The sequence below is a fragment of the Hordeum vulgare genome, unplaced genomic scaffold (genome assembly GCF_904849725.1).
Source record: "Hordeum vulgare subsp. vulgare unplaced genomic scaffold, MorexV3_pseudomolecules_assembly, whole genome shotgun sequence".
In the NCBI taxonomy this organism is placed as follows: Eukaryota; Viridiplantae; Streptophyta; class Magnoliopsida; order Poales; family Poaceae; genus Hordeum; species Hordeum vulgare.
The window spans coordinates 11529-28572 of record NW_025422484.1 but is presented as its reverse complement, the minus strand read 5'-3'; the positions used below and the strand labels follow the sequence as shown (position 1 = coordinate 28572).

Sequence of the window (17044 nt, the reverse complement as noted above, 5' to 3'; positions counted from 1 at the left end):
CTTCTCCTCCTTCTCCTCCTTCTTCTTGATTTCTTCCTCTTCTCCTCCTCCTCCTCTTTCTTCTCCGCTTTCATATTATCCTTGCTTTAATTTCCCCAACAACGACATAATTAGCCCATTTAGCTCCAAAATACCATAATAAGGTCAAAATGGCATAAGAACCTTGGTTAGCTCATGAATATTATATACTTAGCTTGTTTTCCTCTAAAATGGGATAATTAACCCATTTAGCTCCAAAAAGACATAATTAGGTAATTTAGCTCCAACAAGAGGAGAAGAGGAGAATAAATAGGCAAAATGCAAAGAAACAAGAAGAAGAAGAAGAAGAAGAAGAAGAAGAGAAGAAGGAGAAGGAGGAGGAGGAGGAGGAGGAGAAGGCCAAGGACCTTCTAGTCCTTCTCCTCCTCCTCCTTCTCCTCCTTCTCCTCCTTCTTCTTGATTTCTTCTTCTTCTCCTCCTCCTCCTCTTTCTTCTCCTCTTTCATATTATCCTTGCTTTAATTTCCCCAACAATGACATAATTAGCCCATTTAGCTCCAAAATACCATAACAAGCTCAAAATGGCATAAGAACCTTGGTTAGCTCATGAATATTATATACTTAGCTTGTTTTCCTCTAAAATGGGATAATTAACCCATTTAGCTCCAAAAAGACATAATTAGGTAATTTAGCTCCAACAAGAGGAGAAGAGGAGAAGAAATAGGAAAAATGAAAAGAAAGAAGAAGAAGAAGAAGAAGAAGAAGAGAAGAAGGAGAAGGAGGAGGAGGAGGAGGAGAAGGAGAAAGCCAAGGACCTTCTAGTCCTTCTCCTCCTCCTCCTTCTCCTCCTTCTCCTCCTTCTTCTTGATTTCTTCTTCTTCTCCTCCTCCTCCTTTCTTCTCCTCTTTCATATTATCCTTGCTTTAATTTCCCCAACAATGACATAATTAGCCCATTTAGCTCCAAAATACCATAATAAGCTCAGAATGGCATAAGAACCTTGGTTAGCTCATGAATATTATATACTTAGCTTGTTTTCCTCTAAAATGGGATAATTAACCCATTTAGCTCCAAAAAGACATAATTAGGTAATTTAGCTCCAACAAGAGGAGAAGAGGAGAAGAAATAGGAAAAATGAAAAGAAAGAAGAAGAAGAAGAAGAAGAAGAAGAGAAGAAGGAGAAGGAGGAGGAGGAGGAGGAGAAGGAGAAGGAGAAAGCCAAGGACCTTCTAGTCCTTCTCCTCCTCCTCCTTCTCCTCCTTCTCCTCCTTCTTCTTGATTTCTTCTTCTTCTCCTCCTCCTCCTTTCTTCTCCTCTTTCATATTATCCTTGCTTTAATTTCCCCAACAATGACATAATTAGCCCATTTAGCTCCAAAATACCATAATAAGCTCAGAATGGCATAAGAACCTTGGTTAGCTCATGAATATTATATACTTAGCTTGTTTTCCTCTAAAATGGGATAATTAACCCATTTAGCTCCAAAAAGAGATAATTAGGTAATTTAGCTCCAACAAGATAAGAAGAGGAGAAGAAATAGGCAAAATGAAAAGAAAGAAGAAGAAGAAGAAGAAGAGAAGAAGGAGAAGGAGGAGGAGGAGGAGGAGAAGGAGAAGGCCAAGGACCTTCTAGTCCTTCTCCTCCTTATTCTTGATTTCTTATTCTTCTCCTCCTCCTCCTCTTTCTTCTCCTCTTTCATATTATCCTTGTTTTAATTTCCCCAACAATGTCATAATTAGCCCATTTAGCTCCAAAATACCATAATAAGCTCAAAATGGCATAACAACCTTGGTTAGCTCATGAATATTATATACTTAGCTTGTTTTCCTCTAAAATGGGATAATTAACCCATTTAGCTCCAAAAAGACATAATTAGGTAATTTAGCTCCAACAAGAGGAGAAGAGGAGAAGAAATAGGCAAAATGAAAAGAAAGAAGAAGAAGAGGAAGAAGAAGAAGAGAAGAAGGAGAAGGAGGAGGAGGAGGAGGAGGAGGAGGAGGAGAAGGCAAAGGACCTTCTAGTCCTTCTCCTCCTTCTCCTCCTTCTTCTTGATTTCTTCTTATTCTCCTCCTGCTCCTCTTTCTTCTCCTCTTTCATATTATCCTTGCTTTAATTAACCCATTTAGCTCCAAAATGCCATAATAAGCTAAAAATGGCATAAGAACCTTGGTTAGCTCATGAATATTATATTCTTAGATTGTTTTCCGCTAAAAATGACATAATTAGCTGAAAAACATCATATTTTGTTCTTCTTCTGACTTTCTTATTCACATTTTTGCAGATTGGATATACTACATGCATGGAAGCTGGCATTCATGGAGTTGAACAATGTCGATGGATGAACTTTATATGTATATCATCTAGTTTTCATTTGAGTTGATGAACAATGTCGAACTATATGTATATGTATGTATGGATAAACAGTGCCACTTTGTATCTTGGTTCTTTCGATATATGGGGATGTACATTGATTTATATGTATATCATATATGTGTGGTGAATTATATATATGTGTTGGCAAGTATATGTGTGGTGAACTAAATATCATATATGTGTGGTGAATTATATAAATGTGCTGTCAAATATATATATATATATATATATATATATATATATATATGTGTGTGTGTGTGTGTGTGTGTGTGTGTGCTGTGAAATAATATAAAACAAAAAAATCAGGTACTATATGGGCTCTTTGTCGTCTGCTAGCTGATGGCAAAGACCTGTGCCATCAGCTGGCAGATGGCAAAGGTGCCACAAGGCACCCAGCTGTGCATCCTGGGTGGTCTATATAGGCTCTTTGCCGTCTGCTTTCTGGGTGGGCAGACGGCAAAGAAGAGGGCACAGAGGAGGGGGGAGGAGGAGTCGGACGATAAATAGTGGACGGGGGGGAGGAGGAGGCAGACGGCAAAGAAGAGGGGGAGGCAGACGGCAAAAAGAGGGAGGAGGCAGACGGCAAAGCCTCCGTTAACCCCTAACGGAGGCAACACCTGTCGGCTGCCGTCTCGAGCTCTTTGCCTTCAGCTCCTATGGAAAGCTAACGGCAAAGAGCTTTGTCGTCCGCTTTGGGGGGACAGACGGCAAAGAAGGTCCTATGCCGTCGTAGGCTGACGCAGAAATTTTGCCGGCCGTGAGATTCTTTGCCGTCTGTTGTTTTGTCTTTGCCGTCCGGGATTTAGTCTTTGCCGTCTGTGATGGCAGACGGCAAAGAAGCTGATTCCTATAGTGCACATTGACTTTGGATAGGGCACCATATAATTCCGTTGAGATGACACCGTATGAATTATGGTTTGGCAAGAAACCTAAGCTGTCATTTCTTAAAATTTGGGGCTATGATGCTTATGTCAAAAGGCTTCAGCCTGATAAGCTCGAACCCAAAGCGGATACATGCATCTTCAGAGGATACCCAAAGGAAATAGTTGGGTATACCTCCTATCTGAGATCCAAAAGCAAAGTGTTTGTTGTCGAAAATGGGTCCTTTCTCGAGAAAGATTGTCTCTCGAAAGAATTGAGTGGGAGGATGGTGGAACTTGATGAGGTTTTTGAACTGTCACTTCAACCAGAGGGTAGAAGGGCACATGAAGTTGTTCTTGTGGCGCCTACACTAGTTGAAGTGGAAGCTGATGATGGTGATCATGAAGCTTCGGATCAAGTTACTACCAACCCTCGTAGGTCGATAAGGACACGTACTTCTTTAGAGTGGTACGGTAATCCTATCTTGCAGGTCATGTTGTTGGACAATGATGAACCTACAAGCTATGAAGAAGCGATGGTGGGCTCGGATTCCGACGAATGGGTAGAGGCCATGAAATCTGAGATAGGATCCATGTATGAAAACAAAGTGTGGACTTTCGAAGAACTACTTGATGGTCGTAAGGCTATTAAGTACTAATGGATCTTTAAAAGGAAGACAAACAATGATGGTAAGTGTCACCATTCAGAAAGCTCAACTTGTCGCAAAGAGGTTTTCGACAAGTTCAAGGAGTTGACTATGATGAGACTTACTCACTCGTAGCGATGCTAAAAGTCTGTTGGAATTATGTTAGCAGTTGCTGCATTTTTCAATTATGAAATCTGGCAGATGGATGTCAAAACATTGTTTCCTTAACAGTTTCCTTGAGGAAAGGTTGTATGTGATACAACCGGAAGGTTTTGTTGATACTAAGGATGCTAGCATGTATGCAAGCTCCAGCGATCCATCTATGGGTTGGAGCAAGCATCTGGGAGTTGGAATGAACGCTTTGATGAGATGATCAAAGCTCTTGGATTTATACAAAGTTTATGAGAAACTTGTATTTACAAGAAAGTGAGTGGGATCACTATAGAAATTATGATAAGTATATCTGGTTGACATATTGTTGATCGAAAATGATGTAGAATTTCTGGAAAGCATATAGGGTTGTTTGAAAGGTGTTTTTCAAAAGAAAACCTGAATTAAGCTACTTGAACATTGGTCATCAAGATCTATCGAGATAGATCAAGATGCTTAATAAAATTTTCAATGAATACATACCTTAACAACATTTTGAAGGAGTTCAAAATGGATAAGTCAAAGAAGGAGTTCTTGCATGTATTGTAAGGTGTGAATTTGAGTAAGACTCAAAGCCCGACCACGGCAGAAGAAAGAGAAAGGACGAATTTCATCTCCTATGCCTTAGTCGTAGGCTCTATAGTATGCCATGGTGAGTACCGCATCTGATGTGTGCCTTGCCATGAGTCTGTCAAGGGGTACAAGGGTGATCCAGGATTGTATCACTGGACATCGGTCAAAATTATCCTTAGTAATTTGAGGACTAAGGAAATGTTTCTCGATTATGGAGATGATAAAAGAGTTCTCATAAAGGGTTACATCGATGCAATCTTTGACACCAATCCGGATGACTTTAAGTAGCAAACCGGATTCGTATAGTGGACCAGTCATTTGGAATAGTTCCAAGTGGAGCATGGTAGCGTCATCTACAGTAGGACATACAAATTTGTAAAATATGCATGGATTTGAATAGTACATACCCGTTGACTAAAACCTCTCTCACAAGTAAAACATGATCAAACCCCAGAACTTATTCGGTGTTAATCACATGGTGATGTGAACTAGATTATTGACTCCAGTGCAAGTGAGAGACTATTGGAAATATGCCCTAGAGGCAATAATAATTAGTTATTGACATATTTCCTTGTTCATGATAATCGTTTATTATCCATGCTATAATTGTATTGATTGGGAACTCAAATACATGTGTGCATACATAGACAACACAATGTCCCTAGTGAGCCTCTACTAGACTAGCTTGCTGATCAAAGATGACTAAGGTTTCCTAGCCATAGACATGAGTTGTCATTTGATAACGGGATCACATCATTAGGAGAATGACGTGATGGACAAGACCCAAACTATGAACATAGCATATGATCGTGTCAGTTTATTGCTATTGTTTTCTGCATATCAAGTATTTGTTCCTATGACCATGAGATCATGCAACTCACTGACACCGTAGGAGTACCTTGTGTGTATGAAATGTCGCAACATAACTGGGTGACTATAAAGGTGCTCTATAGGTATTTCTGAGGGTGTTTGTTGGGTTGGCATGAATCGATACTGGGATTTGTCACTCCGTATGATGGAGAGGTATCTATGGGCCCACTCGGTGATACAACATCACAAGAATCTTGCAAGCAATGTGACTAAGGAGTTAGTCACGGGATATTGTATTACGTAATGAGTAAAGAGACTTGTTGGTTACGAGATTGAACTAGGTATAGAGATACCGACGATCGAATCTCGCGCAAGTAACATACAGATGGACAAAGGGAATGGTATGCGGGATTGATTGAATCCTTGACATCATGGTTCGACCGATAAAGATCTTCGTATAATATGTAGGAGCCAGTATGGGCATCTAGGTCCCATTATTGGTGACCAGAGAGTGTCTCATCATGTCTGCATAGTTCTCGAACCCGCAGAGTCTGCATACTTAAGGTTCGATGATGATTGGATATTAATGATTTTTGTGTGGTGGTAACTGAAAGTTGTTCGGAGTCCTGGATGAGATCCCGGACGTCACGAGGAGCTCCCGAATGATCCGGAGGTAAAGATTGATATATGGGAAGTTGGTATTCGAGTTTCGAAAAGTTCCGGGACTTACAGGTTTTGTGACGGGAGTGTTGAAAGTGTTCCGAAGTCCACTAGGAGGGTCCACCTGCCCCGGAGGGCTCCATGGGCTATGAGAGGGGATGCACCAGCCCCTAGTGGGTTGGCCTCCCCTCCCACCTAAGGCCCATGCGGCTAGGGCAAGGGTTGGGCCAAGAGGGTAGGGGCCCCACTTGCCTTGTGGGCCAAGGCACCCCCTTGGCCGCAGCCCCATCCCTAGGAGAAACCCTAGGGCGCCTCCCTCCTCCTCTCCTCCTATATATATGTGAGGGGAGGAAGGGTTGCAGCAACACAAGCCACGACGCAGCCTCTTCCTCTCCCTCTAGAACGTCTCCTCCTCTAGATATTCCAGTAGTGCTTTGCGAAGCCCTGCCGGGACAGCTACACCACCACCACCGTCACACCGTCGCGCTGACGGGGAACTCATCTACCACTCCGCACTCGCTGGCTGGATCAAGGAGGCAGTGACGTCATCAAGCTATACATGTGTTGAACGCGGAGGTGTCGTCCATTCGACACTAGATCAGGATGGATCACGGGGCGGATCGTGATGGGATCACGAAACGGATTGTGATTTGGACCGCGAAGACGTTCGACTACATTAACCACGTTATATACGCTTCCGCTTAGCGATCTACAAGGGTATGTAGATGCGCTCTCCCTCTCATCGATGGTAGTGTCCATAGATTGATCTTGGTGAGCGTAGGAAATTTTGTGTTTCCCATGCGACGTTCTCCAACAGGCCAGAGTCCCCACGGGGTGGCGCCAAGACAACACAGCGTGCCATGGGGGGTGGCTGCGCCCTCATGACTTGGGGCAACCTCCCTTGGCCTCCGGTGCCCCTCTCTATCCCATAAATTTTAATAAATCCCCAAAACCCTAGAGAGCATCCCGAAACACTTTTTCCACCATCGCAAGTCTCTGTTCAGACGTGTGCCCATCTGGAGCCTTGTTCCGGTGCCCTGTCAGAGAGAGGTCAATCACTGAGGCCCTCTACATCAACCTTGCTTCTCCCATGATGATGTGTGAGTAGTTCACCACAAACCTATAGGTCGTTAATTAGTACTTAGATGGCTATCTCTCTCTCCATGTTCTTCATTGCCAAGATCACCGCTATTCTTGCGGTGATCTATCTTATGTAATCACTTTGTGCGGTGCGTTTGTTGGGATCCGAAAAATTGTGGATTTATATTCAGATTATTCATAAAATATATTTGAATCTTCTGTGAATTCTTATATATATGATTGTGATAGCTTCGTAATCCCCTCGATCTATTGATTTGGTTTGGCCAACTAGATTGATCTATCTTTAGTGAGAGGGGTGTGTTGTAGTAGGTTCAATCTTGCGGTGCTCAATCCGAGTGACAAAAAGGGACATGCCACATATTTTTATTGTTGGCACTAAGGATAAAACGTTGGGTTTGATTCATATTAATTGGATTTGCTTTGTCTACCTCATACCATTGTTCTCCAAGCATTACTTTGTTTTACTTAATAATCTAGATGCATGCTGGATAGTGGTCGATGGGTGGAGTAATAGTAGTACATGCACGCATGAGTCGGTCTAGTGAGACGGACCTGATGCCTATATGCAATGATTATTGTCATGAATAAATATTGCATAACTATGCGCTTTTCTATTAATTGTCCAACGTTAATTTGTTTGCCCACCGTACGCTTTCTACTATGAGAGAGAAGCCTCTAGCGAAAACTATGGCCCCCGTGTTTATTCACAAATATATTTACAAACGCTCTTAATGCCTTGCTGCCATTTTTTTTGCAATTTACAATTATCAACTATCATCTACACTACTCATTTACTTGCAAGTAACGAGTTCAAAGGGATTGACAACCCTCTTGCCCGCATTGGATGCAAGTGTTTGCTCTTTTGTGTGTAGGCGCTGAAGATGGGAGATTGCGTGGTCTTTCTATTGGTTTGATAATCTTGGTTCTCACTGAAGGAAATACTTATGTATATTGTGCTGCATCACCCCCTCCTCTTCGGGGGAAAACCCAACGCATATCACAAGTATCATCCTCCGCCTCTAGTTAGGTGAAAAGCGTGTCGGTCGCTGCCCGTTCTTACTTGATGAACCGTCGGTTGATCTCGACATAGGCCTCATCCTGGATGGACTCCAGGATGGTAGTATGCTTCGTCATTTTGCTGCTTGGGCGACCTCGAACTCCACCATGGCAAGCCAGCAACTGGCTCCAGCTATGCCACATTTGCCTCATCCTCCTCCTCCTACTCCATGGGCTTCTACTCCTGCCCCGACTGTTGCTCCTCCCTCACCGGCTTCGGTGAATCCAGAGGCAGGCCCGCTGTGAACCGGGGATGTGCCTAGTCTGGATCTCCTTGAGCATCTCAAGGCACCGCTCCAATGTAAGCATAACATAGGTGGTTTTCATCTGTCGGACCATAGCAGAGGCAGACGACGAGAAGGAGAGAGGAAGCGGATGTTGATGACAGATTGGGCCGAGAATGCGGAGAGGGAGAAAACAGATGTGGATAGGGTTGGGGGAAGCTATTCGTTTTAAATGGTCGGACTCTGGCCCTCGGATAGCAAGCCGGAGTGGTGCTATGCGGGATTCACACCCTCACCGGAGGAGACACTCATTGGATCGTTGGGTTTTTGGGTGTTTATACGTGTGGGACTCATCTATCATGTGACAGACACACCCAAAAGTGTCGTGTCGCCTCATGTCCGCCCTACATTTGGCCTGGATCAGAGCATCCACAGTCGAACCTCTCAAACCTATCTCAAACGTGTGGCAGTCGCATCATGCACAAAATCGGCAGTCGCATCATGCAAATCGACACTATAATTTTGCTCCACAAGTCACATACAATCGCAACGACGAAAAATAAAAACAACCACATGAAAAATCAAAGATTCATACCTTGCACCCATTCTGTCAAACACCTCGGAGGGGGGGGGGGGGGCGACAACAGCGTCGTTGGCGGGCGTCCTCGGGGGAGCTCTTGGGGTTGCGATCGGAGGAGGTGGTGGCGCAGTGCTCGCATGACCTTTTGTGGACGCCTTCTTGCGTTTCACCCCGCCACCTTATGCGTCTTTACCGACGGGGTGGGGATGGACTGTGTCAGATTCACAGCAACAGCGACGACGGGTGGGCGTGCCTTCCCGGCGACGGACGCGGGAGTGCCGCTCGGGACGACGATGTTGCCCTGGCGCTTTTCGGGATGGGCGGTGCATCTTCACCGGCGGGGTGGGGATGGCCTGCGTCGGATTCACAGCGACGACAACGACGGGTGGGCTTGCCTTCTCGGCGACGGACGCGGGAGCGCCGCTCGGGACGACGATGTTGCCCTCGCGCTTGCGGGATGGGCGGTGGAGGCTTGAACGGCGATGGGTGCGACATGGCCGGCGACAAGATCTGTTTGAGGGATTGGCACGCCCATGACTTCCACGACGTCGGGCGTCGGCTAGGAGGCATCCATGGTGGTGCTATAGAGCCGGGGATGGTGGTCTGGAGCGGCCGGAGGAAGAACAATGGTGGTGGACGGAAATGAGAGCGGAAACTGCCGAGCAGAAATGCCCCTCTCGTCAAATCTCGCTAGCTACAAGGGTCACTCTCGAGTCGGCCTTGAGTCCTATGTTTCTAAGGGTTGAGGGGAAGAAATTGCCGCGCCCCGTAATTTTTTTAATGACCACGGTTCGATACGGTTTTATTCAAATCATTTATGTAAAACTGTAGATCGATGATTATTTTATAGTTTCATTTAAAAGGTGTGGTAGAGATGGTACGAATAGACCGACGAAGGTCTCGCCGGTCTGGAAGAAGACAAGAAAAGAAAAACGCGCATTCAAACCAGGGTTCATTCGTTCGTTCCCCTTCTCTTCTCCCTTCAGACGTGAAGAAACCCTCAGTCCCTCGCAAAGAAAAGGGGAGAGAAAAAATAAATTCTAAACCTCCCAAACCCCTCGTCCACCGCCGCCATGGACAGGGCCCCGCCGCCCGGCGCTCCTCGCGATGCCGTCGGCCAGCGGTGGCTCGCTGTCTTCGCCTTCCAGGCCGCGCTCTCGGTCGCCGCCTCCGTAATCCACCTCGCGGTCTCCCCGAGCCGCCGCCACCCTAGCCTCGGGGTACCCCCGGCCTTCCTCCTCGCGCTGCACCCGCTCCTCTCCTGCGCCGCCACGGGGCTCCTCGCGCTCGCCTTCCTCATCTCCGCCTCGCCCCACCCCGGCCCGCCGCCCGTGCCTAAGCTCGCCCTCGCGGCCTCCCTCTTCGCTTCGGCCGGTGCGCTCTGCGTGGCCGCCGCCGCGTCTCTGGTCCCCGAGGACGCCGGATGGGCTGCCGTCGCTGGGCTGGGATTCCGCGGCGCTGTGTTGGGCGCGGTGTTCGCCGCTCACTACTTTGGCCGTGGGAGGTGGTTGCTCCAGTTCCCCGTCGTACAGGTGAGTGGAGTGGGGGAAAGCTAGGGTTTGTGCATATGCTGCTTGATGCACCTGATATTGCAGATTGGGTTCGAATTCGCAGGCTTGGAGTTCATATTACCACGACTAAGATTAATTTCTCAGCAACGATTCGCTATGCAAATGACTATTGTTCTTAAATCATGGGAGGGATGTTATCTTACCTTGTTATCTTACCTGTGGCTTGAACTATTGGTATTTTACCCTAGGGTGTTTGATTAGAGGAGGGGGTGGCTACTATCCGTTCTGCAGTATTTGGATCGGTATTTATTAGACACACATCTATTATTCAAGTTAGACATTTTAATAATCAGATAATAGATGGTTCTATTAGGAGCACTGTGTAATTTCCCGAGAATATCATGTTTTATGGTCAAATATTCAGTCAGAAGCTTCTTTTTTCTTCACTGTTTATTCATAGACATAGTTTGCCTCTACTGTTCTCTTTTATTTAGGTGTGAACATGATGGTGACTAATCAGAACTTAGGGCAATAAGTTGTAATTTTTAAAGTTAAGTTTAGTTAATTTTGATCCCTTCATATTCTCAGATTTGCTTGCTTAGTTGCATGTTCATTTGTTATCTTACAGTTCTTCCCAGCACTCACTTGAGTATGTGGTTGCTTGGTTTTAACCTTGTTAACTTGTTTTATTGTCCAGAGACCTATGTTCTATGGATTAAAGATGGGGCTTCTACCATCTATTAAAAGGGCTCTAAAGATGTCACTTCAGGTCTTCTTGGTTTCAGTTGTCCTGATTCTTATTCTTCCTCGGCAATTCAGAATGGGAGGATCCATTGGAAGTCAAATTATCACCCAAATCGCTATTTTTATAGTGACCACATGTGTTTCCTTTTGTTGGGAAATAAGCCATCATTTTGTCCAGGTTTGTTCTCTCCTCTGCAATCCAAATCAAACAACATGCTTTTAGATGCACACTTGTTTCCGCCGTATGTACTCTGCAGCTTGACTTTTGTGGAACTTCAATACAACTGTTTTCAACAAATTTCAGGTTGTGCATACAAGAAGATGCAGTTTTACTCCACCTCAGAGCTCTGCTGCTGCGGAGACTAATCCTACTGATTGTATCCTCGAGACTTTGGAACTAAGTAATCCACGGTCACTGTTGCAATATCTTGCATTCCAAGATTTGTGTGCAGTATCTGAATGTAACATCGAACCTTGGCGTCGAGGTGCCTTCTTCGAGGAATCTGGTGAAACTTACAAAAGAATTGTGACAGCCTGTTTGAAGCCACTTGAGGACTTCACTTCAAAAATTGCTGAAGCACTTGAAGGGTTTACTAGCGAAAAGCCAGAACTATTGTTACAACAGTCTAAGCTCTATGGTGCATTTAGTGATTCACAGGTAATTTTATAGCCATTTCATTTACTAATATTGTAGGTTCTTCAGTGTGTTTCCAGTTGTTAATCTTGTCTGTCACTTCTTGTGTAACTAATGAACTTGCTCCCCGTTAAGAACCATCATCCAGGAAATTGTTTGAACCTACTGTTAAGTTAGTGCCTGCATTTTTTGTTTGACATCCGTGATAAAATTGTTTAGAGTTGCATAAGGAGAGGCCATGCTTTAAAGATTCTGAGTTGGGTATAATTCAAGCATACATGCATAATGATTGGTTAGTCACAGTCACACATAATGAATTCAAGGTTTGCATACAGCATCACATGACCCGGAAGATTTTGCATGATAACTGCTGATCATATATGTTTGATATGTTATGGAATATGAGTATGCGAGTATCCACATGTAATCTCCCCCAGGAAGGTTTAATCTCCCTCTACTAAATCAGCGACAGTTAATATGGATCGGAGGGAGTAGCTTAATTTGAAATGCTCAGACCTTTTATTTGGAAGTTGGTAATGTCAAGTATTCAGGCCTTTTGGAGCTGACAGGCTATTATTGACAGCTTTTATAGGAGTACCAAATGTATTTCTTCTTGTATAAAGTAATTGGATACTTAGGAGCATTAACTATCACTGTGTTTGATTGCAAAGGACATAATAGGTATGCCATATGCACATGGACCGTGTGCAACAGTTTTGAATATTAGCTATGGGGCATGCTTTTCTGGGGATGGTTGGTTTGATTATGGAATGTGGCACATGCGGTGGAGATGTCAAAATTGGTTTTTTACATGTACATGGTTGACCTGTGGTCTGGTTGATGCAAGTATAAAAGTTGTACTAAATCAAAGACACTTATTTTGGGACGGAGGGAGTAGTAAATAGTAGCTCACCATTAACTTCTGCATCGTGCTTTTCCTGGAACCAATGGATAGATTGTAGCAGAAGCTCTATTCCGTTTGGAGCAATTCTGTATTACCAAGGATGTGTTTGTTTCGAGCCCAAATTTGCCCCACCATTTTTCTTCGCAAATGACACAGGAGATCTGCATGCCATTTCATTAATAAGAGAGAGGATTAAAAGTACAATGCCACACACACAACGCACTCCAAACCCAAACACTCTAGACCAACTGATACATACGAGCCATGCTTGGACAAAGGATACAACCAAAGCACCAGAACACTGACCCTAGAACAGGGTCTGGAGGCTGCAGGCCCTAGCTGTACGCCACAGGGCACCCTCCTCTACCACCCGAACTACTAAAAAAGCCCTAGGCTAGCATTGGTGAAAACACAGTCGTTTCGGCGTTTCAAAATCTCCCAAGCTACTATATGATCAAGGTATTGAGGCCTTTTCAGTGGTCCTTATCCAATCACTTGATTGCCCTGTTCCACCAGCCGAAGAAGGCCCCACCAACCCCACCAAATATTTGGCTAGACAAAAATTTGGTCAAGTTTTTTTTTCTGTGCCCATGAGTTGGCCAACTTTAGCTAAAAAATAAAGTAGGGTTGGGTAAGTAGCCATTGGCATGCCAATAAGTTTGTAACCATCCAAACAAAGACCAAAGTTTTGGTAAGGTACATTTTTGCCAGAAACCAAACATACCCCAATACCAAGGCTAGAAGTGAAAAATGGAGACTGCTTAGCTGATATGTGTGATGAGTTCTGACAGTATGGAAGCCTAAATTTGTGAAACATGGCGTTCAGTTTAATAGCGGCATGAATTTATTTATATTCAGGGTCTACATGGTTTATGCCCATGTTTTTATTATGACTTAACACAAATCATAAATAATCAGTTAACATTTTGAAGATTTAGCTTATTTCCATTGTGCATTTGTGGTGAATGTAGCTTAAACATCATGACAGATTCTTGTGGTTTGATATCATTCAGAAACTTTGTTAATCTCCGTACGTTTCTTTCACCTCCATTGTTTACATGCGTAAGCTTTAATAGCTTTGTCACAAGATTGTTTAAGGCCTGGAAATGTTGTATGTTCCAGATGCCAGATGGTGTATCATTGCTAAATCATAATAGTCGAAATGTTACTTGATGCACTAATGGCTAATGATAGATTGTTCTGTATGACCGTTTAATTTAGATATGCTCATGGTGTGCTCGGACATTGGCTACATTAACCGCACGCTCACGACAAGAGGACCGGTATGGAGTTGCTCAACTCACTGGCTGCAATGCTGCTGTGATGTCTACTTTGCTGTCTGCGCTAGTTGCGGTTGAAGCATGTTTAGGGAAGAAAACTAACCCACAACCTGCGCACTCACTGGGTCCAGCAAGCATTAGGTGGGGTAACTTCTCCACTGCAAGAAAAGGCAATGCAACTGCCATTGCAAGCACACAAAGAGGTGGTCTGCACACAAAAGCTTATTCAATGGCTGATGTTTTCCGGACTTCAATTTATCAGATAGTCTCAGCCTTCTTGGATGACATGCGGGCAAATGCAAAAGCTTCGAGTTTGGAGAAGAATTGGATCAGTGAAGGAAGGAAGCCTATCTATGGTTCACGTGATGTGTTGGTCCAGAAGTTGAGCTTGTTTATTGAATACCGAGCTGTCTGAACTTTGTGCGAGGTCTCTCAAATCCGACAGTCTGTTGGGGTGAATGATTTTTGTGATGGACCAGAATGCTTGTTTAAGTGAAGTTCGGAGCTGCTGAGACTACTATCTCGTTGAGGTCCAGGAATATTTGTTTTGGCACTATGATGATCCACTGGAGAGAAATCATTTTCCATTCCCCGTCTTTGGGAGGACAAAAAGGGCCATGACCTGTTATTATTGTGACCTCTTGCAAAACAGTTTCACTGTTTTTAATTGCTGGAAGCACCACGCTAGTGAATGGAAAATTAAGCGCTCAATTTTGTATGGTACTCAAAGAGGTGTTATTTCTTAATAGCCTCGAGTAGTGGTTCTGTATGTTGCCATGATGGTTGGAGGGAAAGCTGAAACGTTTGTTTTGGGCTATCAGTCCACTTGATTGGCTTGACAGAATGGTCATACTTGCACTGTAACTTGTTATGCAGTAATGCTATTCGAGATCGAATGATTTTGTGCAGTAGCGCTAGTCAAGATCGAATGATTTTCTTTATTTGCTGATCAAGGTTTTGTTTTTCATGTGCACCAGCGCAGCCTTGGCTTGTTTCCCGCTGCTGGTAACAGTGGCAAGTGTCTGGAGCCGTTGGCGCTGTTTCATTTCCAACCTGCCTTTTGGGTTAGCAAAGCATCCCCTGTTCCTCAAGAACTTTGCCTTTGAATGGTGTTGAAAACCCCGTACTACTGTACTCCCTTCGCCCCATAATGTAAGATGCCATTAGGGCGGAGGGAGTAGCTGATTTGCTGGCAACAGATTCAAGCCAGAACGTGCTGAAGCTGCATGGTATTTCCATTGAAGTAACCATTCTAATTCAGCCGTGGGTTCCTAATACAATCTCCCTCTACAAATAACACGAACACCAACAGTGGAACAGCACAAGCCTCCACAGTCTGTATATACAGACAACAGAAACAGGCGGCCGCGGAGACGCTCGGCGATCCAAGCCAAGCCAAAACTCCTAACCAAGGATGATGGCGTTGGCGGCCAGCCTGGCCGTCCTGGGCGAGGTGCCGAGCAGCGAGAGGGCGGCCCTCGCGGACGCCTTCCTTGCGGCGGCGGCGGCCTTGGGGCAATGCCGGCGCGGCGAGAGGAACCTGCCACGGTGCGCGTCCAGGCCGCCCTCGCAGCTCCGCGACGGCTTGAGGCGCTTCTTGGCCGGCTTGGCCAGGTCCTCCAGGGAGGCCACGGCCGCCAGCGACGCGAACGACTGCGACTTGCCGTCGAAGAACATGGACAATCCCCTCCTGCACAGCACAGAAAAGGTCAGCTCAGCATCTCTTTCTCTCTGCTTAGAACAGGCGAGGGACGTGAACCGTCAGCATTCGCATTCGCGGGCACGTACTTGATGGGGAGCTGCGTCATGAGGGCGGACATCTCGAAGTGGTCACCGGAGCTGGAGGAGGACGAGGAGGAGCTGGCGTCGTCGGCGAGGTCGGAGGAAGAGGAGGCCGCCGAGGCCGAGCTCCGCGACGTGCACTCTGAGTCGGACGCGGATCCGATGTCCTCGTCCTGCTCGTCGTAGGCGGCGGCCCTGGGCGGCGCCACCATCATCATCCCCGCGGCGCGGCGGAACAGCACGTACGCGTCCATGCCGATCAAGATCAGACCAGACGAAGGAAAAGGAAGCTGCAGATGATCGATGAACCCGCGAGACGAGGGATTGTGATTGTGCGTCGTTGGCGATGGATGAATGAAGGATCAACGCTGCGCAGCGGCTATAAAGGGGGAGAGGAGAAGAGGAGAGGGTGAGTCACCGGGAGGATAAGGAGGGGGGAGGGGCGCGGCTACAAATAGGCGGAGCGGAGGAGATAAAAGCGAGCGGAGGTTCATTCACGCCCAAGTAAAATGCAGGCGACTGGTGGATTCGGCATTATCCCCTCTCTTCTTTAGTTTTCTTTTGGTTTACCCTTTGTGCGGAGAGGGACGCGGCGCGCGGCGGGCGGGGGAGAGGGAGGGAGTGGGGGAGTGGATAGGACCTCCACATGGTTTCCCACCGTGCAGCGTTGGGAGGCCGCGTGGTGCGGCTTGGGTGACTGCGCCTGCGCGGCTGTGCTTGGTCGCTCCGGCTGGTGGAGGCGAGGTCCACACACTTGAATTTCGCAGGCGCCACGCGGGGTTCCCCAGTCCACTTGCTCTGGGGCCCTGCTGTGAACGACGACCGGCAAGAAAGCCAGCTGGGGCCGTGAGGGTGACTGCAAGTACTAGCGGCCAGTGGGACTTCGCCTTTTCGGGTGACCTGGCAGCGTGCCATCCCCATCTCGTCTGTACTTTATCTATGAAAGCGGAGTATTTCCGTGCCGGTGCCGTGCGGATTTTTTCACATTGTTTAAAGTTGTGCATAAAATGAACTCAGTTTGAAAAGATTTCACGATCTAATCCTTTTTGAAACGCTATAAGCCGTGGCGTTTCCTCCCCACTATGAAACGCCAGTCTACCGAGGCGTTTCATGGCACCACCATAACGTCAGTCCACCATGACGTTGCAGCCCACCACAGAAACGCCAGCCGTCTTGG

General features: G+C 45.9%; 2 protein-coding genes across 2 annotated transcripts; one reads left to right on the top strand and one right to left on the bottom strand.

Moving 5' to 3' along the window:
- Positions 1 to 10001: 10001 nt before the first annotated feature.
- LOC123415204 lies at positions 10002 to 14993 on the top strand. Its single transcript, XM_045106723.1, has 4 exons — positions 10002 to 10544; positions 11221 to 11445; positions 11572 to 11925; positions 14027 to 14993. The coding sequence occupies exons 1-4, from the start codon at positions 10086 to 10088 to the stop codon at positions 14498 to 14500; spliced, it is 1512 nt and encodes a 503-aa protein (XP_044962658.1). The 5' UTR covers positions 10002 to 10085; the 3' UTR covers positions 14501 to 14993.
- Positions 14994 to 15285: 292 nt separating this feature from the next.
- On the bottom strand, positions 15286 to 16281 carry LOC123415205. The gene is made up of 2 exons (XM_045106724.1): positions 15874 to 16281; positions 15286 to 15775 (listed from the first exon to the last, which is right to left on the bottom strand). The coding sequence occupies exons 1-2, from the start codon at positions 16119 to 16121 to the stop codon at positions 15490 to 15492; spliced, it is 534 nt and encodes a 177-aa protein (XP_044962659.1). The 5' UTR covers positions 16122 to 16281; the 3' UTR covers positions 15286 to 15489.
- Between the last annotated feature and the right edge of the window lie 763 nt (positions 16282 to 17044).